Source organism: Xiphias gladius, chromosome 15 (assembly GCF_016859285.1).
Source record: "Xiphias gladius isolate SHS-SW01 ecotype Sanya breed wild chromosome 15, ASM1685928v1, whole genome shotgun sequence".
NCBI classification, from domain to species: Eukaryota; Metazoa; Chordata; class Actinopteri; order Istiophoriformes; family Xiphiidae; genus Xiphias; species Xiphias gladius.
In genome coordinates this window covers 7,213,806-7,239,827 of record NC_053414.1, presented here as the reverse complement: position 1 = coordinate 7,239,827, position 26,022 = coordinate 7,213,806, and the positions used below count along the sequence as shown (strand labels likewise).

Genomic DNA, 26,022 nt, shown 5'->3' with positions numbered 1-26,022 from the left:
TACAGATTTAACTACTACTGTAACTTACAACATGTCTGAAGAGAGTAACTTCTAAAATTCCTCCTTCTAAAGAAGAAATTTCAACAAACCCCTTGCACAACATTGAGTCATACTGACAGGGCGGTAGGTCCTGACTGGAAAGGAGCCAAAAAAAATCCCAGACATTTTTTGGTCACTTGTACTCATTTTCTTAGAAACAGACTCAAGTATCAGACTCAAGCTGCATTAAACTACAAACCAGAGGTTTTAAGCAAGTGCATGACTGCAGCAACAAAAGCAGCAAATCACTCATGGATACATCTTAAGTAAATATTAATATAGTTTATTACCAGACCAGTATACACTTCAGTAATTAATCCAGATACAAAAAACATATTAAATAATTCGTTTCCTCAAGTTTACGTTGTGCAAGTAGCAGTGAGTCTTCAGTTTCTTTGTCTTTCAAGTAAGTTGATAATTCAAGTCTAGTTTCCAGTTCCGTTGTAACAGTAAGTTAAATATGTGCCCAAGACTCATTTACAATACATCAGTAGGATGAGACACTTCAAATTGTGCAAGCAAGTTATCAGTGCATGTGAGGTTAAATATTGGGTTTAAAGTCAGTATAAATAACTTACAAAGGCATGAAAATGTGGTGATAGGAAAGGATACAGTACAAATTTGGGTCCCAGACACATAAGGCAGAACTTTTTACCACCATCCATCATCCAAGCCCTACAGTATAATGCAGATTTTGCAGTGGCACTGCAGGGTCGCTTCGATCATACAGCCTCATGCAAAATGCCTGTATACTGAAAGTCTTTTAAGCTACTTTAAAGGATGACGAGGAGTGTTTTCGTTTTATCGCAACCAATAAGAATTGGATTCGAACATGCTCTGACTCTATTTGTTACCAAACACTATGGAGAGGGGAAAAACCACCATTAGCTGACACTACCACAATCAGTGTGTGCTACTTTTTGTTTGATTTGAGTGATACCATTTCTTGGTACATTTACCCTGTATTCACATACTCACGAAGGTAGACTCTACACTCACTGGTTTATATACAACAGTAAACGTGATAAACCACGATAATGAGAAGTTCAGTGATAAGGTCACATGATGCTACATTACTTGCAATACGTCTCGTATCAACGCCTCGTCCAACCACTCTTGTCTCTGACTCCACTCACGGGCCTCCCCTTTGATCTCATATAGGCCATCACTTCTGCTCTCATAGTCCCATCTTCGCGGCCTCTGCTTGTGATTTTCTTGTGCTTTCAGTTGTCCAGTAGCAAATTTGCTAGGGATTGGAGGATCTCTCTCTTCTCATATAGGTACATCTGGGTTTCCCACAGCATGTTCACCAGTACCGCGTCACTCACCTCATCCAGCATCACCTCCTGTGACAGCTGGGGGCTCAATCTGCACAAAAGACAATGAACACAGTGATTTGTTAAGAGTTTCAAGGTACTTTAAAGTTAATAGACCATAACAGGTGATTGCAAATGAGACAAATACTAAAGATAAGAAGAACAAAATTAAATGTATGCAAGCCCGTAGAATCGTGTTTGAATAAAAGGATTTACGCACTTTTAATTTGGTTAAACTGAACTTAATGGCACTGAGAATGAAACAACTAGTACAAGTTTAACAGTCTATGATGTGATAAAGCTGCAGTCATATCTTCTCTGAGCCAGGTGCATAGCAGACAAGTGGATCTCCGATTCCCAAATAGGTTTTCTGAATTAGTGCGTTAACATTAGTCCAGAGGACTGACACGCTCACATTTGACTGCTGTTCTGTGCTCCCAACCTCTTCTGGCAACTATGAAACATTTGCTCGTATTTGAACTAATGTCAGCTATAGCACCTCAATGTTTGCTCTCTGCAGTAATCACTTCCTAATGCAACACGTCCTAATTATTTGATACACTGCAGGAGGAAAGTGTGAGTGTGTGAGAGACAAAGAGAAGTGAGCCAAAGGGGAGATGGAGTGATTCCGATGTTTAGTCAGGAAAACGGATGAGGGCAGGCTTAATTAGATGAAGAATTAAAGACAGAGAGCGGAGGTGGCAGTACATAAGAACCGAAGCGTAGCAGGTTCATAGTCAGCAGACCTGTGATAGATGGTGTCGATCATGTCACACCAGGATCTGGCCCTGTCCACTGCACAGCCATCAGAGTCTGTACACTGTTCAGTCAGAGAGACCCATTTTTGTATAATTAGAGAGACGTCCAAAATATGAAGAAAAGTGCTGCAGATTGAAGAAGGTGCTGTAGCTGTACTCACGCAGTCCACCAGCATCTTGCCCAGCTCCTTTGCTCCAACAAAGCTCTTGGCCAGCTCCAGAGGATTGGAGGGCCGGAAAACGTCCACAGAGCTCACCACCACCTGAGGGGGTTTACCTGGAGACACGCAGGAGCACATACACAGCGCAAGTGCAAAAACAGTAAGGGCTTTGCTCAGAGACAGTGATCTCAAGTTATTTCATTCACAATGTGCTTTGACAATTTTCTTGTTTTCTTGTGCTCTGTGGGTATAACTAAGTAACATAGTATGAGTTAAGGATGCAATTCACACTCCTGCCTCCCGTCTCAGGAAAATGTGATTTCAGGGTATTTATAGAGCATCTTGGATAAACGCACTGTATTAGGCTAATTAGTCAAAATTTTTGACATTTTACAATGTCATGGAATACTGAAGCGGACATTCAAGCAAGTGTAACTTCATCTCAAAGTGCCAGTGTATCTGTATTTGTTTGAAAAACATTGTTTGCTATGATCAGACACAGTGAAGTGGCTTACCTGTACCAAGGGAGACCACTATACCCAACTTCTTGATCTCCTCCTTGTGGCCCTGAGAGGAAGGAGGGTTAAGAAGAGTTAAAGAGGGAGGGAACAGATAAATAAATGACCTATGAATATCAATAAATACTTTGAAAATCCATATGGGTAAGTGATTGAAGGTGCAGTCCAAGGAAGACCAAGGAAGAAATAAAAACAGAATGCTGTCATTTTTCCTACCTCCACTTTTAAGGCTTTGTTGTATTGATGGATTTCTGACATGGCGTCCAGTGTCGGGTTGTTGGCCAGCAACCCTCCATCCAGAAAGCGGCCCATTGGTCGGAAGTAGGTGGGAGCAGCGCCGCTGGAGCGGGCAGCTCGCCACACGAGTTGTTCTGATATAAAAAGAGGAAAAGGGTATGACTACAAGGAAACAAATTGGAGACTTGGAGTGTGGGTACACATTTTTAGACTCCATATTGCACAATAAGATGGTAACACTCACAAAATGAATGCCATTGACAGCTTTTTTCAAACAGCACCACCGCAAACAAACACATTCATCCACGGTGAAAAGGGCCGAGCACTGAGGCATTTTTCCTCGCAGCTGTGCCATTAAAAATCTTCAAAAGTATGTTGTCTGTATAGGATGTAATTCAAACATGAACTCATTTTAATTAGTGAGGTATTGAAACTGTGACTGTGAAAGTTAAATTCTTTGTGAAGCTGTTCCTTTCAAAAGCTCGTAGTGTCCCACTCACAGACACACATGCATACGTCCACACACCTTCATCGGTCACCTTCCTACGCTTTCTGAGTGGATCCTCTGTGTATCCTACTATCAACACATCCTCATCCTCCCATCCTGTAACAACAACATGGCTGGCACTCAAACATCAGGGCACAAGTGCAGCTGTTCATAGATATGGTGACATATGAACACAGATATAGGTTTTGCATTCACCCAGAGCTTTTCTTATTAGGTTTCATTTCCTGATTGAACTGAGGCCTAGTTTTAGTATTGAGACAACCTAATCACTGAATTTAAAGTCACTTAGTGTAGGTTATGAAGACTGCTTGCTTTGACGCCATCCAGTGGTAGTATGAATGCACTCCACTCTCCCTCCCATACAACCGTCTGTGGTCTAGTGCAGTGGGCCAACAAACACAACTGGCCATTTCTGAATTACCTTGTGGGATGGTGAGGGGCTTGAATGTGGCAGTGGTGGCATATGGGGGCTCTCTGTGGATGGAGGGAGGGTTATAGTTCCTGAAAATGTGCAGCTCGCCTGGATGTCTGTCGGCCAGAACACTGGTCACCATCACCCTATACACAAAAAAAGATGTAAGGGGAAAGAAAAAAAGAGTAATTGTTAGAGAGTGGAGAGGTAAATTTCCAGTCAGCTGCATAAAAAAAAAGATCTTGGACTTGTTATTCTCTTTAAAACCTTTGCACCAAATGACACAAAAATTTGTTAATTTTCAGAATCTGGCTACTTTTGAAAATTTTTCTTCAGTGGGTTCAGAGATTACTTGCTGACATTTCTAAGCAGTGGAGTCATTTTTTCCAGAACACTGAGGCTTTTTGGGGCACCCCAGGGTGAAATCTGCTCAAATTTTCAAAGGCACTGTACTTGGCATGTTTTTTTTTTTTCTCAAACTGACCAATCACAGCGAATAAGTACCGTATTTAAAGCTGGTGGATGTTATTTTTCCAACAGCAGAAACAAAGGAAAAATCACAAATTACCACAAGAAAGACATAAAGCCTGCTTTATGGGAACTCATTGGCTGAACACTGAATCTTCCAGGAATGTTTTTATGAGTGTTGGTTTTTCTATTTGCATAATTTCTTGTGGTACCATAGTGCTGGCTTACACTATCGACTAGCTACCATTACACTACTTTACCACTTGCTAGTGAGTATGTCTGAGGAGAGCATTTTTTCAGCAATTTTTCTTCCTTTTCTGCCTATTGCCTAGTGGACACATTTTGATGAGAACAGTTACCTTGGGTATCGGACGTCTGTCATCTTGGTGTTCTCGCCAAACTCTTTTTTCAGGAAGTCCTCCAGCGGTGCTGATTCGTAGGGTCGTGACCCCTTGAACACCTGTTCCTTCATCCTAAAGTATAAGCAGCGCAGGTACTCCATGGACTTACCTGCATATAAAAGAAGCGCCATTATTGTTTTGATGCTGCGTTATAAAAACAACGTGAAGTGTAAAAGGAAACACACGAACCGTGGATTATAGCGAGGGCCAGGATGCCCCCAGTGCTCGTGCCGGCTACCCAGTCAAAGAGCTCTCTGGTGGGTCGACCGGCTTCTTTCTCCAGGGCGATCAACATCTGGATCAACACGAGACCCTTAATACCTCCGCCGTCCAGACACAGCAGTCTGTCCATCCTGCAGGAGAGGAGAGGAAAAAATTCACAGCACATATTGTAATCACTAATCACTAATCTGACTGCTCTGTTGTCTCCAAATCTTCAATGTTCATGTAAAAATACCGATAAAATGTTTAAGGTTTCTCAGGGACTGAGACAAAGTTACGGTGATAGGGAGGGGGGCTAAATCTTATATTTAATCTGACAAAAATATACAAGAGGGACCTCCCCTTATCTTAAAAAAAAAAAAAAAAAACTGCAATATTGTCCCCTTAACATCTCAAAATGATGTATTTATGGCAAATTTAACAAAATAGAGAAAATACAACCACTCTCATATTTAAATAACGAGCTGCTGAATAAAGTTATTACAGCCATATTATCCCCCCGGGATAATATTTGTACAATCCCTTACTCACTTCTTTTTCTCCCTTCTGGGGCCGTCCACTTCAGATTTGCCTCTGCTCATTGCACCGATTGCGGCCCCCATATGCATGATGTCCTCAAACCCTGTCAACCAATCACAACAGCTATTGGTATGATACCAGTACTTGGGGTGAGTATTGATTGGAAAACGATGGAAGATGAAAGGGACCACTGGGTTCTCTACAAGCCACATGGGAATTTTAATATGAATGTCTGTTTGGAAAAAAATATTTATTTTCATATAATGATATTTGGTTTATTCATTAAAGTTAGGCAAACTGAGTTAAGTTTGAAAGAATGTAAGAAATAATTAAACTATACTTCTACTATTATCACCATCATTTTACCATCAGCATAAACCACTCTCTTCCACAGTATGTTGCTTATAAAATTTTTTTGGGAGCAGGGCAATGCTGCTTCCTCGCATATCCTTTTTTTCAGTCAGTGCTATTACATCAAAATAACATCACACCGTGTGGCTCAGATTTTAGAGAAAAATCTGATCTTTTTGGGTCATTAATCTGGCTTAAGTTATACTTTATTTTGTCCCTAGAGCACTTAAATATGAAAAATAAAAAACTCTATACTCTTTGGAATATGGAAAAACCCTAAACTCCATCTTTAAAATGTGGTTTTTGGTATTTTAGGGAGTGAAGATGATTATAAATTAGCACAAAAAACAAGTTTCACTGGATGAGAAAAATCCGCTTCATTGCCAAACTGTAAGATATACAATAAATAGAAAAAGAATTATGTAAAAATATAGAAGCGCTTCCCAGTAGAATTGCTTCCTTCATGACTCAAAGGGAGACATTTACATTGAAGAAAGTCTGAAACAGAGAAAAGTGAACCAGAGGTAAGGGTGAGGGTTGCTGGTGTTACCTATGCCTTGAGGCCTGGCCTTGTAGGAGATGGGGGGAGGACTGCCGGGGGAGGGAGGGAGGCAACGCTGGACCCCTACACTACACAGCATGTCCAGCAGTATCTTTCTATTAGGACCTTTCATGTTAACACAAACACACACACATGCAGGCAAGTCAATATGTTAGACATGCACACACCATAAAAAGCAGAGAGAAAGAAGAAAGAGAGAGATATAGTAGACAGAGAGAGAGAGAGGAAGAGAGAGACGGCAAGTACATAAGCAAGCTGTTAGCATCATCATGCATTTTCAAAAAAAAAAAAAAAAAAAACCCAAAAAAAACAATCAATAAATAACAGCAAATTCAATTTATCACCATTTCTGCTTCAGAGAATCAAGAGGTGGTTCTAACACAATCATCTCTATGTGCAAAATACAAATATGCTCATGCAATAATCTTACATCAATAGAAAGACAAACTCAGGAGTAACAATGTTCTTTTTCTCACTGCACTACAGACTATACATTTGGCTTGTCAACGGAAACACCTTTGCACCTTTCCAATAGGACGCTCTTGTGGTAAATCCCCATTTGTGATTGTGAATTTAATTGTTTTTAATCTTTGGCACTGTGTAAGAAAGGGTGTGGATTCAACTCAATTTCTGAACTGACGGGATGATGCAAATACTACACCGACAAAGGTGCAAGTACAAAGATTTTTAGCTTTGGTGCCTGAAATATTTTCCAGTGCCACTCACTTGTACCCCTTCCCTCTACTGTTGAGAAGGAGAACATGCGAACAGTAGTTAAGTACAACAATTAAGATTTTGGTCTACAGCATAATTAAGGGACCAACTAGTGAGTTTGTTTTCATACAGTTCTTTATCTGCTTCCTCCCTCTTTCCTTTGCTGTAACATGTAATGTTTGAATTTTGCATGTGAGGCTTAGTCTCTGGGAATCAAGTCCTATCCTACACTACATGGCAGTGTAATTCTGCTTACTGCCCCTTAGAAAAGGCACGTTGAAAGCTCTCTAACCATCTAACCTGTCAGAAAAACACTGTATTAGTTGCAGCAGCTGTAAAACGGGATTATGGGTTGATTCAAATTTGTGATTTTGTACAGTTTCAAGATCATTCATTACATACCCAACCATTTTCATGCAGAGGCTTTGCCATGGATAGCAGAACATATGCTTTTAAATAAGACTACATTACATCAAACTAAATCACACAGGCTTGTTAGTTCGAGTTCTGTAAATTTATCACTGCACTTCACTATTCAAACTCAGAGTTCCTTAATGTTCCTTATTTTTCTAATTTGCCTCTCCTTGCCGCGGCGCCTCTCATCTCTTCCCCTAAAAGCTCTCTTTCCCATCCCTCCTGCCTCATTTACCTTTGCTGGTGCGTGCAGCGATCAGTCCAGGAGTTTCTCCCAGGTCGTTGTGGATCTCCACATCAGCACCAAACACAATCAGAGCTTTGATCAACTCTATGTGGTCCATCTAATGAGCACAGTGTTGCACAAATGATACGATAGATAATAACACATTTTTTTCAAAATCATATGCATTTCAACAGCAGGATGACAATAAAGGGAAAAAAAACCCAACTTCAGATATTCCTTAAGATATTATCAATCTGTGACATTTAATACACTGAAAAGGTGTTGTAATTTAGCTTTGTGGTGTGTCCATTTAAATTTTTTAGTAGTTACATCAATGCATAGTTGAAACAAGATAAACAATTTTCCTGCTGAGAAAAAGCTTAGCTGTGCAACTTTGAATAAAGCAAAACAAACAAAAGAACCTTCTGTTCAAGAAATATCAGTAAGAACTTATATCAAGTGAGAGAGACAGACAATATCTTGTAGTGTGAGTATGCTGGTCATTAAAGAAAACCAGATCTTTAAAGGTCACCCTTGTGCTATATGTGTGATGCAACCTGATTTCCAAAGTGTCCAGCATTTTAAAACTCCTGTAATCTTGTTTGTGTTTTTCCCCTGTTGCTAATGCTGTGTTGCAACCACTTTGCAAAATCATTCCGACATTTCTCAGCCATTTCATGAAAATTCAGATTTTCAGTAAGAGGTTATTATTTTCACCTGGAAGATAAAATTACCGATATATCTTTTTACACACACCTTCATAGCTAGATGAAGGGCTGTGTTCCCATCCTGGCCCTTCAGGTTGGCATTCGCTCCGTGGGTAAGCAACACCATGGCCGCCTCAAAGCGACCTCTCTTGGTCAAAATGTGGAGGGCGCTCTCTCCGGTCTTACTGAGGTAGTTCACAGCACAGCCACGCTCCAGCAGAATACGACACATCTGAAACAGAGACACCAAGGTTTTGTTTTTTGGTTTTTTTTTTTTAAACAGCAGACATTGAGTTGGTCTTTATAGACACCCTTTGACACATTTCTAATTCCAAACACTGATGTCTTGGTTTCACAGACCAGAGCGCCCGGAGCAACACCAATCACAGGTAGTCATCACTCGCAGAGAGCTGTGCAGGATTAAAGGTTTCTCTGTGTTGCTCATTCTCCAACTGTTTGCTCACAGAGGTCATGAACGGTCAAACTTCCATTAATATTTCATCAAAGCTTCAACATGTTCACCTCTCTGGCTATATACCACTAGAATGCAAATACATCATTTGAACAGCTCATTATGGATTTCTAACCACAAAACACACAAAGTAATATTTTTCACCTCAGCAGTTTTGGCCCAGTGGAGAGGCATCCCTCCATACACAGAGTCTTCAGCCTGAAGCTGGCCTGGGTCCGCTTTGAGGATCTCCTCCACACAGCTGACAGGCAAACACAAATTGAAAGAGGACTATTTACTATATTATTAACTAAAGTACGATTCAAGAAACTTTTTTCTAAAATATTTTGTACACTGACAACTTTGGTAACCTTTCTAAAAGACTATGAGTTACCTGGATGAGACTTTCTGAAAGGTATTCTTATAGATTATTTTTACTGTTACATATTGCCCAAAGTCAATAAACCCAGATCCTGTAGGCATACTGCAAAAAACTCATAGGAGTATGGGCGTTTATCTACAATTAGAGGTCTATGTATAATAGAGGCAGCTCAGCAGGGTAACCGAGGAAACTGTTACTTCAAAACCATATGCTCCTTTGAGTCATTGAGGAAAACAGAGACACCCTTGCTGCTCACCCCGCTGTTCTGCAGCTACAAAAAGCTTAAACGGTTCATTCTAGATTGTCCATGAGCATTAAGAAACATTCATTTGAAATGCTCCAACACGGGCATGGACTGATTACGATGTACAGAGACAATTTAAAAGTTTATCAGCAGTTACACCACAGACACCTGGAGAGAGAAAAAACGACTACATTGTAAATCATCGTCCTCACCCTTTCCAATACTAACCCCTTCTCGCTGTACTTCATGGCACTGTGGATGGGGTAGCCAATGCCGCCGATGACATCGCACTTGGCCCCACCATCCAACAGAGCTTTGACGGCCTCCACGCGTCCCAGGCGGCAGGCCACGTGGAGTGGTGTTTCCCCGTTGTTGTTCAGCTCATTCACCCCCGAGCACAGCCGCGAACACAGGACCTGGATGAGGAGACGATGGACGGCAACACGGGGGAAGAAGGTGGAAGGAGGGAAAATAATATTAATACACAGTTTAGAGGACGTGAAAAAAGCAACACGGTTACAGTACAACCTGTACACATGAAGCAGAGACTTCACTTGCGCTCACCTGGATGATGGCAAGAGAATCCTGCTTGGCGGCATAGTGCATGGGCGTCTCTCCGTTGCGGTCTTTGATGTCAGTGCGAGCCTGGCTTTCCTCCAGCAGCTCCTTCACACACACCGAGTCACCACGCTCGCACGCTAGATGCAGCGGCGTCTGACCCGATGCATCCCGAGCATTGATCTGACTGGAGAAGGAAATATGAGGGGTTGATTTCAGAGTGGCGTGGCTTACTGATTCTCCAACTGTATTTTGTGAGGATTTAAAGTTCTTGCAGCTGTGCGCATTGTAGGATCATACAGGTAGTTCTGCATGTTTTGGCCACTAATCTAATTTCCCATAGTATAAAGCAGGTGTTGAAACAATTTCCTTCCTGCCAGGCAGCCACGAGTTTCCAATCATATCAGTGCTGTATGATATCCAGCTTGAGAGACTTTTGTTTTTTTTTTGGCCAAAGTTATGTTACCATGGTGTGGTAATGCAGGTCAAGCAGTTACATTTATGAAATTTATTCTTGTTTGTGCCTCTAAGTAATTCTAACATCCCAGTCCTGAAACTTGGCAAGCTGCAAGCTTTTCAGTGCAATGCCAACTCAGAGGCTTATTGCAAAATTTTGACGACAAATATAGCAATTGCATGTTTCCATTGAGATGGATTAACTCTCTCAAGTAGCTTTCCAGTAATTATTAACTGATTATCATACTGCACTGACAGATGACATAGTGTGGTAAATGGAAGGAGTCCTGTCCTATAATTTGTAGCTAACGGGATAAAACCTTCAAATTCACCGTAAGGGGTTTTAAAGCCCTGTTAACATAAAACAATTAAGAACAGTCAATAGTATTTGTTGCATTGTTTGCATTTAGCTGGCACTCTCATACAGACTGGCTCACAATCAGTGATTCTGTAAAACAAGCTTATGCAATATAGGCTAATCCTCTCTTCATTGTTTACTGATGACTTGTTGACATTTACTTATCCATGGGCAAACCTGACCCGAGCCAGAGCTACTGCTGAAACAATTCATTGTTATAATTCACCGGTTGACCTTTCTCAAATGTGAAGGATATGCTGCTTTTCTCGGTTTTATATAATTGTGATCTCTAACATTTCATAGATTAAAGAATTAACTGGATGATTAACTGATATCGAAAATGATTGTCAGTTGCAGTCCTTGCCTGAACCACCAAAACCAAAGCCAACTGAACAAAAGTCAACGCATCCAGTCTTACCTCTGGACATAGTTATGTTTGAGACACTGTCTCAGGCCTGTCTCCACGGCGACGTGGGCAGAGCTCCAGTCCGGGTGGTTGCGGATGCAGTCCACAATTGGCTGGGTGGTCTCAGCCTTCAGAGGAAGTGTCTCATAGAAGGGGCGAAGCTTGAGGGCAAACTGTGGAAACCAGTTCATGGCATCCTCCTCTGACGCCACCTGAAACAGCCTAGTTCAGGCAGTACAGCGGTTACATTGTCAAATTTTACAAGAACTATGACAGGAAATCTAAATGGGTGGCAAAAACTAAAGGCATGCAGTAAGACCAGTACAAGTGACAGATAAGATAAGTAAGAATATAAAGGCAACTCCAGTTGTACGCAACAGTTTGGCCACAGCGTAAAATTACATATTTTGTTGATTTTAGAAGTTTGTTCATTGTGGCCCTTGACTACAAAAAGTGCCTTTTGTTCCTTGAATGAGACTTTTTAAATTTCTTTTTACTTACGTAAATTAAAGATGCTGTCTTGTCAAGGTTTCTGTTTTGTTTCGCTACTCTTTACTCATGAACTTTTGTAACCTTTACATCAACCCAACAAATGTTTTTAGTTGCTGTGACACTGAGGCACTTACATGAATGCTCACGTTTTAAAAGTAGCTTTAACAATTCTTTGCTGACTAGCACAACTGTTGTAAATTTTAAATGTAACTTTAGCATGCTGTAAGTTCTTAAAGATCTCTCCCTTTATGGCTGGGCAGGGATCATTAAGTTTGCATTAGAGGAAAGCCCCATCCTTACATCTAGAACATTATCCCACGACAGATTAAGCAATTGGTTTCAGTTCTGGGAAACCATGAAACTGTCCAAATTTCATTACTTAAGCCTGCTTTTCAGATCTATGGCGTAATGACTGATGACACGGACTCACTCAAGATAAAGGGCTTTGATTTAGTTATTATTATGATGTTAATGTTTAGGTAATAGTGTAGGTAGATAGTGGTCTAAACTAAAACAATGAGATGCTATAGGCTGAAAGTAGGCACCAAATCTGCAGGTGGTCAACAACCAAACATATGCATCTCAAAAATCAACATGTAGTCATTTCAGCTAACCTCTGAACATTTAAGCCTCTCTCCCACTCCTTGATGTGATCAATACCGACCTTAGAACCATAGTCGGCATCTCAGGGCACATAAGCAGACAGTCCCATGACTGGCACTGGGTGTTTCTGTACAGGACCATGCGTCCCTCCTCTCTCAGCAAGACTTTGCCTCCTCCACCATAGTCGGAGAGCGGCACATCCCGGACCCGGTAGGGGTTGGTGAAGAGGGTTGACACAGAGGAGACTGTGTCCAACAGCCGGCCAAGGAACTGCATTGTCAGCTGAGATCAAACAGAGAGCTTAGGGAAGACCGACACCATCTACAGCACAGTCTCTATGAACTCTAACTGATAAAAACAAAACAAAAAAGTGTCTTGGCAGCTCCTGGTTTTGGCAGCATATGCAGAAATGTTCAACTCTGCCCTCTTTGGCAGCTCTTTTTGATCTACCACAGCCTGTAAGATTGTCAACATTAATGAATGATTTATTTCATCCCCAGGGAAGAATATAACCACTCAAGAATTTCAACAGGAGTTATATGCCTGACATTACATAGTATGGCTGCTGGAAGTCTCCAATTTGTGGTCAGATAAGTGGAGCAACGAACTGCACTTTCAGAAACAGTTTCCTTTGAGGTTAAGCTAATTATACCACCGTTACCTACAGTTGGGCTGAAGCATAAGTTGACAACTCATGTTAACTGTCAACTCTCGGCTTCCTGTACACTCCAAGACCTTTTAGGAACTATGAAAAACGACTATGAATTAAGCTGGTCTTCGTTTAAATCACGAACAAGTGGCTCCATTCATGCTGCTCACGAGTTTCTGGCTATCCAGAATCAATTTGACATGATACCAGAGCTAAAAGCCAGCAAACTGTCGGGGGAACCGTGCCTGTAGTCCAAGTTTTTGATATAAAAATCCCCAAACCATGCATCATTCAACTATACTACAGTTTTCTACCTGTCAAGTGCAGCTAATCGCATTAAGTAGTATATAAGCAGCCTGCTGAGGTCTCTACACGGTTACCTGCTAGCTGTCCTCCGTGCCGCCTGACTTCTGACAGCTACATCAACAACCGCGACTCTCCAACCAAACTTGCTACAAATCACGATTGACGTGAGCTCCTCCAATCAGAGCTCAAAAGACCAGACGTTGCTAAAAAAAAAATATTTTACATATATTTTTTTAATGTTTCCATGTAATAGTATACAGGACATAAACCGTTAAATTTTAGTCAGTCGAGAAACTTGAGAAGAAATAAAACTGAGAAATAAAAATTAAATATGAGAAATTAAATTAAAAATATATTTCAGTTTCTTATCTTGTCTTTTTTACTAGAGCAAGCCAACATAAGAGGCACATACAAACAGAAACTTCACCAGTTTGGGCAATTTTGAAACTAATCTTCCAATAGTAAATGTGACTTAGAAACAGTTCAAATAATCCTAAACGCACCTAAATAGGCCGATGATACTATATAAGCGTTACGGTTTTTAGTTCAGTCCTTGCTATTCTAAAACACCAATAAACACACAGATTCAGTTCCTTACGTAAAAGTGACAATACCACAATGTAAAAATACTCCATTCTCCATTTTATTTTACGCACATTATTTTAAATACTAAAAGTAGTATTTGCAAATATCAAAGTAAAAAAAAACAACCCAAAGCTACTCAGGATGCAGAATTGCCCCTTTTAAAGCACTGTATGATAAAACAAAACTCGCCAATACTCCCTTCTATAGCCATTTTGAGTGTCTTCATCGTTGCCAGGACGACCAGAGGGGCTGACCCCGGCCACGTGACAGATAGCAGGCTGACCGCACCCCCGCTGCTGCCGTATTGGTGTGTGTGTGTGTGTGTGTGTGTGTGTGTGTGTGTGTGTGTGTGTGTGTGTGTTTGCGTGCGTGCGTGCGTGCGTGCGTGCATGGGCGCGCGCGTGTGCATATGCGTGCGTGCGTCTGCCGACTCTCAGTTTGCTCAGCACTCGTCTGGAGAGAGGCGAACAGGTAGCTTAGCTCGGGCATGAAAGATGGAGCTCTCGGCGGCGGGGGATCGCATTTTCGCCGCGGAAGCCATACTGAAACGCCGCGTTCGTAAGGTGAGCCACACCGCCGCTGTCCCGCGTCTTTTGACTGCCTGCAGATGTTGGCCGCGGTCGGAACGCCACAGCGCGGCACCGATCCAGCCCATAAGCTCGGGGCTGTCTTCTTGCCCCTATGCAGTGCCATGGAGGCCTTGTGGCAGGAAGATTCCTTTACTTTGCCAGTCACAACTAGCTAGAAGCTAACTAGCAAGGCTATCAGTCATGGCTCGTATATGCATGCATTAGCAGGGCAATAAAAACAGCAACACAAAGAAGGGGCTAGCTCTAAAAGAACAAGGCAGCCCAGCCGATGGGATGTGGGCTGTGCTTTGAAATGGAGGGGCCTGAGTTCTCCGTCAGCTAACGGTTGCTAAAGCTATACGGTCACAATCTTCATTTTACAGCCTGTGGAAGAGGTGCATGTTGCACCCACGTAGAAAACAGTTTGAGGCTGTTGCTTTTCTTCTGCAGGCTGTGAGAGATGATTCCCCAAACATTAGTCTTTGCATTCATGAACTCTTGAAGAGAAAAGAAGTCTATCAACCACAGCTGTTAGGGGACTTCTGATGTCAGTGTTTTATGAGACTATTATAGCTTGTATACTGGAAAAGATCCCATAAATGTTGGTAGGATACCATCTTAAGTGACTGGTATACACAGTTAACTAGCAGGCCCACCAGGCCTCTAGTTACTTCTGAATTGCCTGCTGGAGCTTCTAAATTGCACCCCTTCTTTTTGAAATGCATGTAATCCAAGAATTTGCAGAGAGACAGGACTACCATATTTAGGTTAAGGATAATCTCTTCCTACAGATGTTGTTAAACTGACTCATCCTTTTTGGAAATGAAAATACGTAATGTTTACCATGCAGTTCAAGTTACTTCTGTGTCAAAAAAGAAAAAGTTTGTGAAAATGTATAGGGCTCCTTTTTAGAATGCATGGGATTAATGGAATTATAATTTTGCGAGCCAGGATGAGTTCACATCCAGATCAGAGCACTTACACATCCCTAATCAAATGTGAAGAAATCCCCAACTACAACAAGTGTTTTTCTTAATTGAAACATAATTAAGTTAAAAACTGATGTTGACCAGACTGATAGACTACTGATGTAGACTCACCAGGACTGTGTTGGAGAAAAAGATGCTCAGATCACGACCAGAGTATTTCTGGACCTGTCTTCCAACCACTTAACTTTTGTGAAGGTGATGGGTTACTGGAGTCTCAAAAAGCTCACTGGAGATGATCAGACCTCAATGCAACCGAGTTTATTCTCTCACAAAGAGATAAACCCGAGTTAGCTCCGCAAACCAACTGAAGAAAGCATGGCTAGACATCATGTTTTATACCCCTTGCTGGTGGGCTCCATATTTGGTCACATCCTCCATGTCTACCTGGAAATAATGGTGTCAGTCTCTTTGGGAGATCCCCAACTCTCCTTGCCTGCCTGGGTAAGTTTGGGCATCCCCTGACACCGTTATTTCCAAGGTGTCTTATGCCATATTTTTTTTAAAAACTTTAATATTTCCACACTGTGTATTATAGTAATCATTTTCTTAATTCAGATTAATCACAATACTTCTATTACTCACTGCAAACCCAATAATTGAGTCTGATTATCATCAAAATCAGTGTTAAAAGTTAAAATCTGTGTTCAGTACATTCTGGTTTACACTCTAACACAGAGTGTTAGAAGCATGCAAGATTTTGTTTTGTGTTATGTGTAAAGGACACAACAAAAACCCAGCAACTCTCAAATGTAGATTAATCTAAGACTAAAGACTGAACAGCGAAAAAGGACAATGCTGCAAATTAATTCCAGATTTAAGGGATTTTTTTTTTTTTCTTTCAATCTCCCTCTCTACCATTGTTAGATATGAGCTGTTTTTGCTAACTCACCATCTATGATTTTTATTGCAGGGAAGAATTGAATACCTGGTAAAATGGAAAGGATGGGCAATGAAGTAAGTGCTACTCTTAATGATGAATTTAATGTAAACATCACATTCTTCAGTCTCTCTCTATCTGCGTTGTTATGCCTTTTTTTAATGTCCCCACATTGAACTGAAAATGTTGATTAAGTTCAGTGTGGTGCAGAATTCTTTTTGGGGTAGAATGTTTCCTCTGTTGTGTGTGTTCTTCATGTTACTCCATCGTTGTGCAGACACAGCACTTGGGAGCCAGAGGAGAATATTCTGGATGACAGGCTGATACTGGGCTTTGAGCAAAAGTGAGTAAAGCTGGTAAACAGTGATAGTACATGCACCATGTGCCAAATATAAGTCTTACTTGGCATATTGTTGTGTTTACTTACAATTTCACAACGTATGCTATGCTTCGATTATGGCTCTTCAAATATTATGAAGCTGTCTATTTTGTTCTTTTTAGTTCTTAAGCTTCTTTTGTACATTGTTGTATCTCCCTACTTTAAGCTAGCTCCCATGTATCTTACTGTAAGTGCTTATGCTCGCTCTGTTAGTGTCATTACATTCCTTCGCCGCCTCCATCTGATTGTGGTCCATCTGAGCTGAAGTCCTTTATGTCTGCCGCCAAGCCACTCGGGCTGCTCTGCTGAGAGTACTAGATTAACAGTAAACTAAAATGGACATCATAAAATGGACAAAACCAAAATGACACGTAGAGTGGAAACAACACGTGACACGTGAAGACCGAGAAAACCGTCTTGCTTTCAAACATGGCTTCAAATGCCCTCTGTGCCTAACTGCTCTACTCTCACAGAACCACAACGTTCATCAGTCTTCTCTTTTGATCCTTTTCATATTTACTCGTGTTGTTCTCTTTTTAGCCTGTGCTTGTCATCTGCATTTTGTGTTGGTAAACTCTTTTTTTTTTTTTTTTTTTTTTAGGGAACGGGAAAGGGAATTGCATGGGCCGAAGAAGCGGGGACCAAAACCCAAAAACTTTGTCATGAAGGTAGTTTTTGATATTTGTATGTCTGCATAGATATGAGCTTTGGATTCTTACTTCTCAATTAGTAGATTACAATATGCCTCTACTTAGGTAGCAGTACCTTACAAGAAAGTGGAAAGTCCTGCTTGTGGTTTCTTATGTCAAACTAAGAATAAGGTCAACCCACTTGAGGGAGGTTTTCTTGCTTGTTTGAAGTTTATTTTAATTCTTGCACTTACAACATGCATCATTGTCGACACTATTGTGAACAAACAATGGTGTTTCTTGTCTTTAGAAAATAACATGAGTTAGAGGTCAATGCTGTAGGGAAGCATTTATGCTGAGCTAGTTTTTTTTTTTTTCTTCACACTGCCATTTTCATTTTTACAGATCAACTTGGAGCAGGCATTGTGCAGTCTGGCAGATATTTAAGCCAACAGCCTTTGGGCATAGGAAACAGCTTTCTGAAGTTTAAAAGAGTTTGGATATCTGAACTGATGTGCCATATTTTTGAGAGCCTGTCACTTGCAAGAAGAGCTGTAGTTTGAGCTGCACGGGCAATTTAGGATCATTTAGAGTGGCACCAACAACTAGTGCAACAATGGAAAATTCTGTTACATTGGATGTTGTTATATTAATCACATAGTCAATCAATTGCTGTATTGCTGAACTTTCTGGTTAGGTGTCAGATGCAACTAAACACTGCTTACTACTCACAGTAAGCATTTGATTTTGTGGTTTAGAGATCAAAACACAAAATTAAAACGAAAACTACATTAAATTTAGTTGAAAAGTGCATTTTTTTAGCCACTAGAATGAAATGACACTGTTGTCCAAACAGCATTTTGAGACGTCTTGACCTGGATATCTAAAAAAACAGTAATTTGTAAGCCAAATTTGGCAAGTTTTAATCTAAAGAGCAGGACTCTTTTGTCCTACAAAGCAAAAAAAAACCTGGGCTTATATTGGAAACAAAGTGTGCACTATGCGATCCAAATTTTCAAACTAGCAGTTCCTTTTTCTACAAAAGTAAAGCTCACTCCCCTGCTACAGTGGTGTTTTTAAATGTTTGGTTTGTTTCAGGCACGTGCTCAGAAAAGAGAGACCGGCAGCCAAGCCTCCAGTGCCCGCAAGAATACATCGCGTTCCTCTATGTCCACTTCAAGCCGAGCAGCTCCCTCCTCTTTTGCCTCACCTCATCATTTACCATCTTCGTCCTCTTCCTCAACTGTAGCACCCTCTCCTAAACTCAACTCACTCGCAGCCACCCACAAGCTGAAGAAGGACATTCACCGTTGCCACCGGATGTCCAGGCGTCCTCTGCCTCGCTCAGACCCAATGGCGCCTACTTTCTCCAACCCTGGTGGCTTCCCCTCCCGCATGCATGTGTCCCCCTTCTCCGAGACCGTCCGCATCGTCAACCGCAGAGTCAAACCCCGGGAGGTCAAGAGAGGAAGGATCATCCTCAACCTGAAGGTCATTGACAAGCCAGGTAGGGGTGGCACAGGTGCAGGCAGTAGGAATATTACAACAGGACGCCAAAACATCCCTTCCCGCAATCGCATCATCGGGAAAAAGGGAGAGGCCCCCTATAGACCTTTCCAGCCTCCCCTGAAGATGCTGGGGTTCCCGATGTACGGGAAGCCCTTTGGGCTGCAGTGTGGAGGCCCGTTCCACTCCCACCCAGGTTCATGCTCCAGCACAGGGGCCAAGGACAGCCACACCACCTCCTCTCAGTACCAGTCACCTCCTTCTCCTTCCAGCTCCAGCAGCTCTGAAGGAAAATCTCCCACTGCATCAGCTGCACAACCCCAGCCCGCCACTGGAACCTCACCTTCCAGTGAGGGTCTCAAGCCCACTAAACCTCAGATAGAGACCCAGAGGGGCCAGAGCGCCAAGCACTCTGCTCCTGCCCCATCCTCAGATGCAAACCCGGTGGCGTCAGCGTATCCCTTCCTCCCTTCCTCACCCTCTTCCTCCATGGAAGACGAGGAGGAGGAGGGTGCCCTGGACCGCTCAGTGCCCTCAGAGGGAGGCAGGAAAAATCCTCGCCAACGCCAGGCTAAACGCCAGCTGCCCACCGCTCTCCCCTCTGTTGCCCCCGGGGACCAGAGCTCTGCCCCGACCGAACCAAAAAGGGTGCCTGCTGAGGGAGACCCTGACTGGCACCCTCAAATGGCCCCCAGCTGCAAGGATGTGGTGGTCACTGATGTCACCACCAACCTCGTCACGGTCACCATAAAAGAGTTCCCCTCTCCTGCATCCTGCCCTGCCTCCCCCTCCGCTAGCCCCGAAAATGCCTCTTCCCCTCCCCCTGCCACCAACTCCGACGACCCCTCCCCAGCCAAGCCATAGGAGATCAGATGTTATGAAGCTGATTGCCATTGATGATAGAAGAATATCATGCCAGTGTTGCCACTTCAGCCCCCTCCTACCTTTTACTTAAAGGTGTGTCCATATTTGTGTAATGATTAATGAAATGTAATGTAACTTTACACCGCCCAGCCATTGAATAGTTAAAAAAAAAAAAAAAGAGAGAGAAAAAAAAAGCAGTTTTTTTTTTTTTAAAGAAAATGTATACATTCGAACAGGGGCAGCTAACATGCCCTTGTTGACACTTAAATTGCCATATTTTGTCCACTTGCACAGCACTGACTCTTTGAAGCAGACTTTGATAGAAATAGCATCTGTTTTCTTTCACTTGCTCCAGACATGCTGCATTTAGCTTGTTTGGTCTAACACAAATTGAAACCCCTGCCCATCTGGGGTGTCGGGTGAGCTTTTATCAAGCACACTTGGTGCATATGAAAGAAACAAATGCTATTTAGATACATGCTATGCTGCGAAGGTTGTTGTAGACAGCCTTCAGGTGTTATGCCAATTTCTTGCCCCCTAGTTTCATTGGAAGTCCAGCTTGTTAATGATAAATGAGGTGGTGTGTTTTTGCACTTAACACAGTTGGACTCTCATATATTGCATCAATACAGCGAGGTAAATGCAATGCACTTGACTGCATCGAAAAATGACCTATTCTATGTAGTTCATCAGTTTTTCAAGGCCTTTTCCTCTTGTTCTCTTGAACGCACATGCATATACATACAGTATGAGTAAGTATTTATATGCACGCACAACCTTAAAAGCTGCATAAGCAAATACAATAGTTTTTAAGTTATTGCTGTCCTTGCCGTCTTTCCCTGCTTGCCTTGTTTTCTCACAAACCCACCACCTTCTTCAACTCTCTAACGTCCACCAAGACTCTAAACTGGCCTGCAATTAGTTGTGAAATTTCCTCAGTATGCCAGATTAGCGCCATTTAACTTTTCAACTCGTCAAGGTCTAGAAGGTCCATGAGCTGAACACAGTTCAAATTGATGCCACCAACATAATGCAGCTAAAAATAGTACTTTATTGAACCTGTGAGCTATTTGGTAGGTGTTTGAGGTCTATGGAACATGTATCCAGGTAGATTTGGTTTGCAAAAATCAGTAGCGACTGGCAAGTTCTAACAGTGCTTCATTTGTATGTGCTAGTTTAAATAGAAATGGTTCATGTAGAATTTGTTCAGTGCTCTGCAACCTAATAGGCCTGGAGAAACCGAACCAGGCCTAAATTTTGCCAGTAATAAGGTTGTTGTCCTTTTTTTCTGTCAACTTATTCAGTAACTGTCTGTTAGGTGCTAGAAATGGGTTACTGTGCCAGGTTTTTTTTTTTAATTTTTTTTAATATATATTAACACGGAAATGTGTTTGAGATTTTTGTATTGGTGAAAGTAAGTTAAAATTTGGGGGAATATTTTGATAAATCTGTAGTCATCTGTCTAAAAGCTGCAGAGAATGGCGACATTTTCCAAAATGAAATAACAAAGCACCTAACACCACCTACATTGAGGAATGTCTGCTCCTTTCTCTAGTTACACTCAAGTACTTTCAACATCAAAGGTATCTGAGGTTTCAGTGTCTCTGGTGATGCTTACGTTGCACAGTTGGTGGTTGATTGTAGCTGAGGTCCCCCTGCTGCTCTCGGTTTGGTTGATGGTGTTGAAACAGTCAGTTAAACTTTTTTTCCATGTGTTACAGCCCCAAATAACTGCATGAAGGGTATGAGTAGCAAGAGTGTCCTTTAACCAGACAGCGTTGTTCCGGGCTCCTAATTTGGTAGCATCTCTTCTGCTGAAGTCTCTGAGTACGGCACTCAGTCCTGACTTTAGACTCTGGTCTTTGACCTGGTAATTTCTTCACTTGTGGTTACAGAGTGCTCTTGAGCACATGACGTGGAATGATGAGGAATTAAACCAAAGGGCGCACTAACGTACCAGACTCAAACACAAACAACATTCTCCCGTGCTGCTGTTTTTTCCCTATTAGTAAATTCCCTCAAGACAAATGATCTTTTTGTCTGTGGCTGATAAATTTATCTACCATGTGCTTCTCCAGCCACTTTACCAGGTCAAGATTGATAAGACGCTTTGTTTTTACTTTGCTAATGGACCAAGTTTCTGTTTCCTGCCTTGCTGCGCTTACATTTCACCAAGGCAAGGACCTACTTAGGACGGCCTACCAAAGTTGGCACAGTCTTTCGGTAGCATCGTGTTACAGTCAGAAAGCACGTCAGGTAGCCTGGTGGTTGGGGGGGGAGAAATGCTTGATCTCAGAAGGTTTGATCCATTGCCCACGTGCTCTTGACCATGAAACTCTGCTGAGCTCATTCAATGCAGGTTGTTTCCCGCTGAATGCCCTGAAATTTTTGGAAGTGATCAAAGATTTGGACCATGTTTCTGATTTCAAGAGTATCTGAAGTACTTCAAAAGAAACCTAGCCCTTTATACACAGACTCAAAACCCTCTTCTGGTGCTGCCTGCTCTTTCTAGACCTTCCCAGACCTTGGCTTTTACTCTGGTGTACCTGTGTGTTACAATGTTTTAAAAAAAACCTTCCGCATGTGTTGCCTTATAGCTGCTCCATTCAACCCCAGCTACACTCCAGGCGGCATTTACCTCGTCTAACTCAGCTACTGTCACACAGGGCGAGATCCAAAAAAAAAACAAAAAACCACTTCCTTAAACCATGACTTTAGCATGGTAACATTAAGTTTCACATTATCACAAACTGTAATAACTTTATATGGTTTCTGTTGTCGTCTTTTCCAAAAGTTGCGAGCGCAGCGTTCTCCAAGTCTCCATTAAACGCTGACGAGGAAGATGTCGCCTCCTCTCCTGTCATGTACTGAATGGTTCTAGTTGTTGTCAATACAGTTTCAATACTCTCATAGGTTACACGTGGAAGAATTTATTCCAAAATGACACATCCATTATATGAAGAAGAAGTGACAGTCACTATTATTAAGTGGTCGATAGTTCAAATTTAAATTAAGATACTTAATTTAAGTACATAACTTAAATCCTGATTAGACAAAGTGGGAAAGGAATGAGTCCTCTATATTTTCCACAAACATGATGAACTAAAGGATTATTTTTCTTCTCCAAATGGATATAACGTGATTTTGGAATAGATTTTTTTCATCTACTATATATTTAATATCTTTAAGTGGTGGATAGAAGTGACTTGCAGTTGGTAGATGTGTAAGGTATTAGGCTGCTAGGCAACCTTTCCAACTGTTGATAGCAATGTTTTTCTTCTTTTTCTTTCTCATGGGGTAGCACAACTCAACTTAGTGGCCTATCTTTCAACCAAATAGGGCTCTTGATTTTATTATTGGATTTTTTTTTTTTTTTAAAGCTTTTTTTCCCTTTTGAATAATTTTACATTTATATGTGATGTAATTTTGAGTGCTAGATTTATTTGGCACTAATTGGAAAAAAAAAGGAAGGATACTTGTTTAAATGTATTGATAAAGATGCGAAATGAATTGAAAATTGTGCTTTTTAAGCTGTTTTTTCCTTTGTACTGTACTTTTAATAGTTTTTTGAAATATGCATAATAATGTTAATGTGATGCTGTTTATTTGAATGCCATTTTTTAATAGTCCAATATGGGTTTGATCAGAAGGCAAACTCTGATTTTAATGTGTCAAGACTGCAGTTTTGTCTGGTTTTATGCTAATTTGAATTATGTACATTGTATTGATGGTAATGATGAAGAGGTGGAGGATAATGATGACATTGTAATGTATCTGAACTTCTGAAGCATGTTTTGCAAACCCTTATTGTACAGATTATGTATTCAGTGTCATGTTAACTGTTACTGTTGTTGCTTTGTGTGTTTCTTGTACAAGGCTTTTAATTAAAAGCTCTTTAAAAAGCAGCTGGCTTATCTTTGCTTTTTCAGCTGGTGTCTCATATTTTGATGTTTCTAAGTAGACTTGAACACAGCACAGCTTACAGCACTTATCTATAGAAGCAGGATACTGAGTAAACATCTACAGGAATAAAAGCCTTTATATAATTTCTTTACCATCACTATAGTGAGCACAAATGTGTGAAATGTCTCTCAGTAATTGTACGTACAAATTTGTACTTGAAAATGAAGGTGAGACGTGGGCTTGTCTTTACATAACTTCGAAGCTGTAGCAGCTTCAAAGCCGAACAAAACGAGTCGGCAGCAAGCGATGTTATCCTCTCAAAGTGTTTAGAATTTGAATGCAAGGTACAACCGTTTAATCCCCGCCTTTCATGTCTGCCAGAAACAAGCTCTCAGAACCCCCTGCACAGCAGAGCAGGACTGAAGCAAGAGGAGAGCGTGATCCTATTTGCACATCCAGAAGACATCAGCCTAATATTACTCTACGGTAGCTTCAGCGCCCGTTTGGAGTCATGGTTCTGACAAACTGATGAATCCAGGTCCGATACTCACCGTCCTTCCAGCTCGGTTTTGGTTTCCAGGTGCTCCACTGTGTCCACCGGCTAGTCAGTGACTTTGTTTGCTGCTGGGCAGGTGGTTTGCAGCTGCTGTGATTGGAAATGAGGGTGATGAGACGTTGCCAGAGAAGGTTAAAAAAAAAAAAAAAGCTCTTTAGCTTAAGGAAACTGCGGAGTCAGGTCATAATTCCCTGTGAGTTCATTGCTATGAGTAACACCTCTCACATTACATACGGTGAGTTGATCTATCCTTAATACAAATACATAATAATAATGCATAAATACAAATGGAAAAATGTTGACTAGTGCAGCTTCAACGCCTACAGCCGAGTAGACATGCATCATGCAAGACTCATCAAAGGTGTCTAGATTTCACACGTTTTTTTTTCTAAATATACGAAAAGAAAAGGTTCATATATAAGAAGAAGATGGGGGAGGAAAAACAAAAGCTAAACTAAAAATGGACTCACTACTGGCCTTCTCTTTTGTATTTCTCCTGCTACTAACGGTAACATTCCTGCTGTAGTTTCCCGACGCCTCGCAGGGGGGCGCTGTTGGGCCACTGTGAGGCGTCCGGAGCCGCAGAGCAGAGCGGCCTCCGAGCGTCCAGAGGGATGGCGAGGGGCTGGGGTGATATTAAGGTCACCCCGCCCGGGTGTTCACCTCCGAGCGTTCTGATGCTGTGATGAACACACGCATCTAGTTCAAGCAGCTTCCGTTCGTTTCATTTTATTTTCCCACTGTTCAGACCGTTGTAATGGATGTTACAAGGAGAGAGGCTGACACACACAGAGAGAGAGAGAGAGCTGATGCAGAGGTCTGGTCTCGCTCTTTCTGGTGCTGCCTCTGTTGGTCTCGCTTGCCCGTTCCCACCCCGGCGGGATCCCCCCTGGGCTTATGGGCCAGGTGGAGCCCACATAGTTATGGTGCTTCGACACACACAAGTGACCCGCATCTGTGTGCGTTGATGACCGTGGGTATGTGCGCGCGACATCAGCCACCTCTGGAGATTAAGCCCCAGTCTGGGCAACCGGTCACTGCAGGGAAGCCTGACTGGTTTGGGGTTTTAGCCCCCGATTGCGTTGGAGGCTTAGGCTTCATTTCAAACCAAACCATCCGAATATTTCCATGCGCAACGTGTTCATCAAATTTTGACACGGGAATAGAAAACACACCTTTTGTGGAATCTGTAACTGTTGTGATTCAAAGGTTTAATCTACATTTACATTTTAGCACTTCGGCTAAGTATGTGTGAATAGTACGGCCCAAAATAAGATGAATGGACCTAATGTCTTCGTCAACATTAATAGTAAAGTCCTTGCAAACTGAGAAAGGAGAAAAGCGGTAATGACTTTTTTTTTTCTCTGCTGTTTTGCAAATATTCCTGCCTTTTCACACTAAAAACCCATCTAAGGTTTGTCTAGATCTTTCAAACTGACATTCGTTTCACAAGGTCAGGTTATGTCGGGGGAAAAAAAACAAAACAACCTCACCTTTTCAAAACATCAGTGCATCAGAATCAAAGAGTGACAGCTTCCCTGCAGACTGAAATAAAGCAGTCATACAAGGGTTAATGAATCAGAGAAGAGACAGAGAATTTGTCCACCAACTGCTGGCTCTGTAGATCTCAAAGCGATGCAGGCACAAGTCATGCTTTACCTTTCCATGAACTTTTCAGCCACACTAGTGAACTGGAACATCTCAGCAACTGTTCAGCGGAACAGTTG

At 41.7% G+C, this 26,022-nt stretch overlaps 2 protein-coding genes across 5 annotated transcripts; one reads left to right on the top strand and one right to left on the bottom strand.

Moving 5' to 3' along the window:
• Positions 1-306: 306 nt before the first annotated feature.
• pla2g6 (phospholipase A2, group VI (cytosolic, calcium-independent)) lies at positions 307-13,622 on the bottom strand. Of its 4 annotated transcripts, none has more exons than XM_040147248.1 (19): positions 13,513-13,622; positions 12,545-12,765; positions 11,401-11,610; positions 10,175-10,355; positions 9,839-10,026; positions 9,150-9,246; positions 8,583-8,765; positions 7,836-7,944; positions 6,461-6,577; positions 5,572-5,662; positions 5,008-5,171; positions 4,777-4,927; positions 3,959-4,095; positions 3,556-3,633; positions 3,009-3,163; positions 2,790-2,841; positions 2,275-2,390; positions 2,102-2,175; positions 307-1,407 (listed from the first exon to the last, which is right to left on the bottom strand). In XM_040147248.1, exons 2-19 carry the CDS (start codon positions 12,757-12,759, stop codon positions 1,263-1,265), a joined length of 2,463 nt encoding a protein of 820 aa, XP_040003182.1. In that variant the 5' UTR covers positions 12,760-12,765; positions 13,513-13,622; the 3' UTR covers positions 307-1,262. The 4 variants fall into 4 exon arrangements, with proteins under 4 accessions (XP_040003182.1, XP_040003184.1, XP_040003186.1 ...); XM_040147250.1 differs by having other exon boundaries at positions 13,447-13,518; XM_040147252.1 differs by lacking the exon at positions 6,461-6,577.
• Positions 13,623-14,444: 822 nt separating this feature from the next.
• On the top strand, positions 14,445-23,706 carry cbx6a (chromobox homolog 6a). Its single transcript, XM_040146943.1, has 6 exons — positions 14,445-14,586; positions 16,492-16,535; positions 16,736-16,801; positions 17,439-17,505; positions 18,565-19,929; positions 22,631-23,706. The coding sequence occupies exons 1-5, from the start codon at positions 14,518-14,520 to the stop codon at positions 19,834-19,836; spliced, it is 1,518 nt and encodes a 505-aa protein (XP_040002877.1). The 5' UTR covers positions 14,445-14,517; the 3' UTR covers positions 19,837-19,929; positions 22,631-23,706.
• Positions 23,707-26,022: the final 2,316 nt, after the last annotated feature.

Bases quoted from the DNA above. Each gene is read 5' to 3' on its own strand.
- cbx6a (XM_040146943.1), top strand. From the start codon at position 14,518: ATGGAGCTCTCGGCGGCGGGGGATCGCATTTTCGCCGCGGAAGCCATA. The intron at 14,587-16,491 runs GTGAGCCACACC...TTTTTATTGCAG, and splicing joins TGAAACGCCGCGTTCGTAAG to GGAAGAATTGAATACCTGGT. The intron at 17,506-18,564 runs GTAGTTTTTGAT...GGTTTGTTTCAG, and splicing joins CCAAAAACTTTGTCATGAAG to GCACGTGCTCAGAAAAGAGA.
- pla2g6 (XM_040147248.1), bottom strand. From the start codon at position 12,759: ATGCAGTTCCTTGGCCGGCTGTTGGACACAGTCTCCTCTGTGTCAACC. The intron at 3,634-3,958 runs GTAATTCAGAAA...TTGTTGTTACAG, and splicing joins GCCCCTCACCATCCCACAAG to GATGGGAGGATGAGGATGTG. The intron at 3,164-3,555 runs GTGTGTGGACGT...TTTTTATATCAG, and splicing joins TAGGAAGGTGACCGATGAAG to AACAACTCGTGTGGCGAGCT.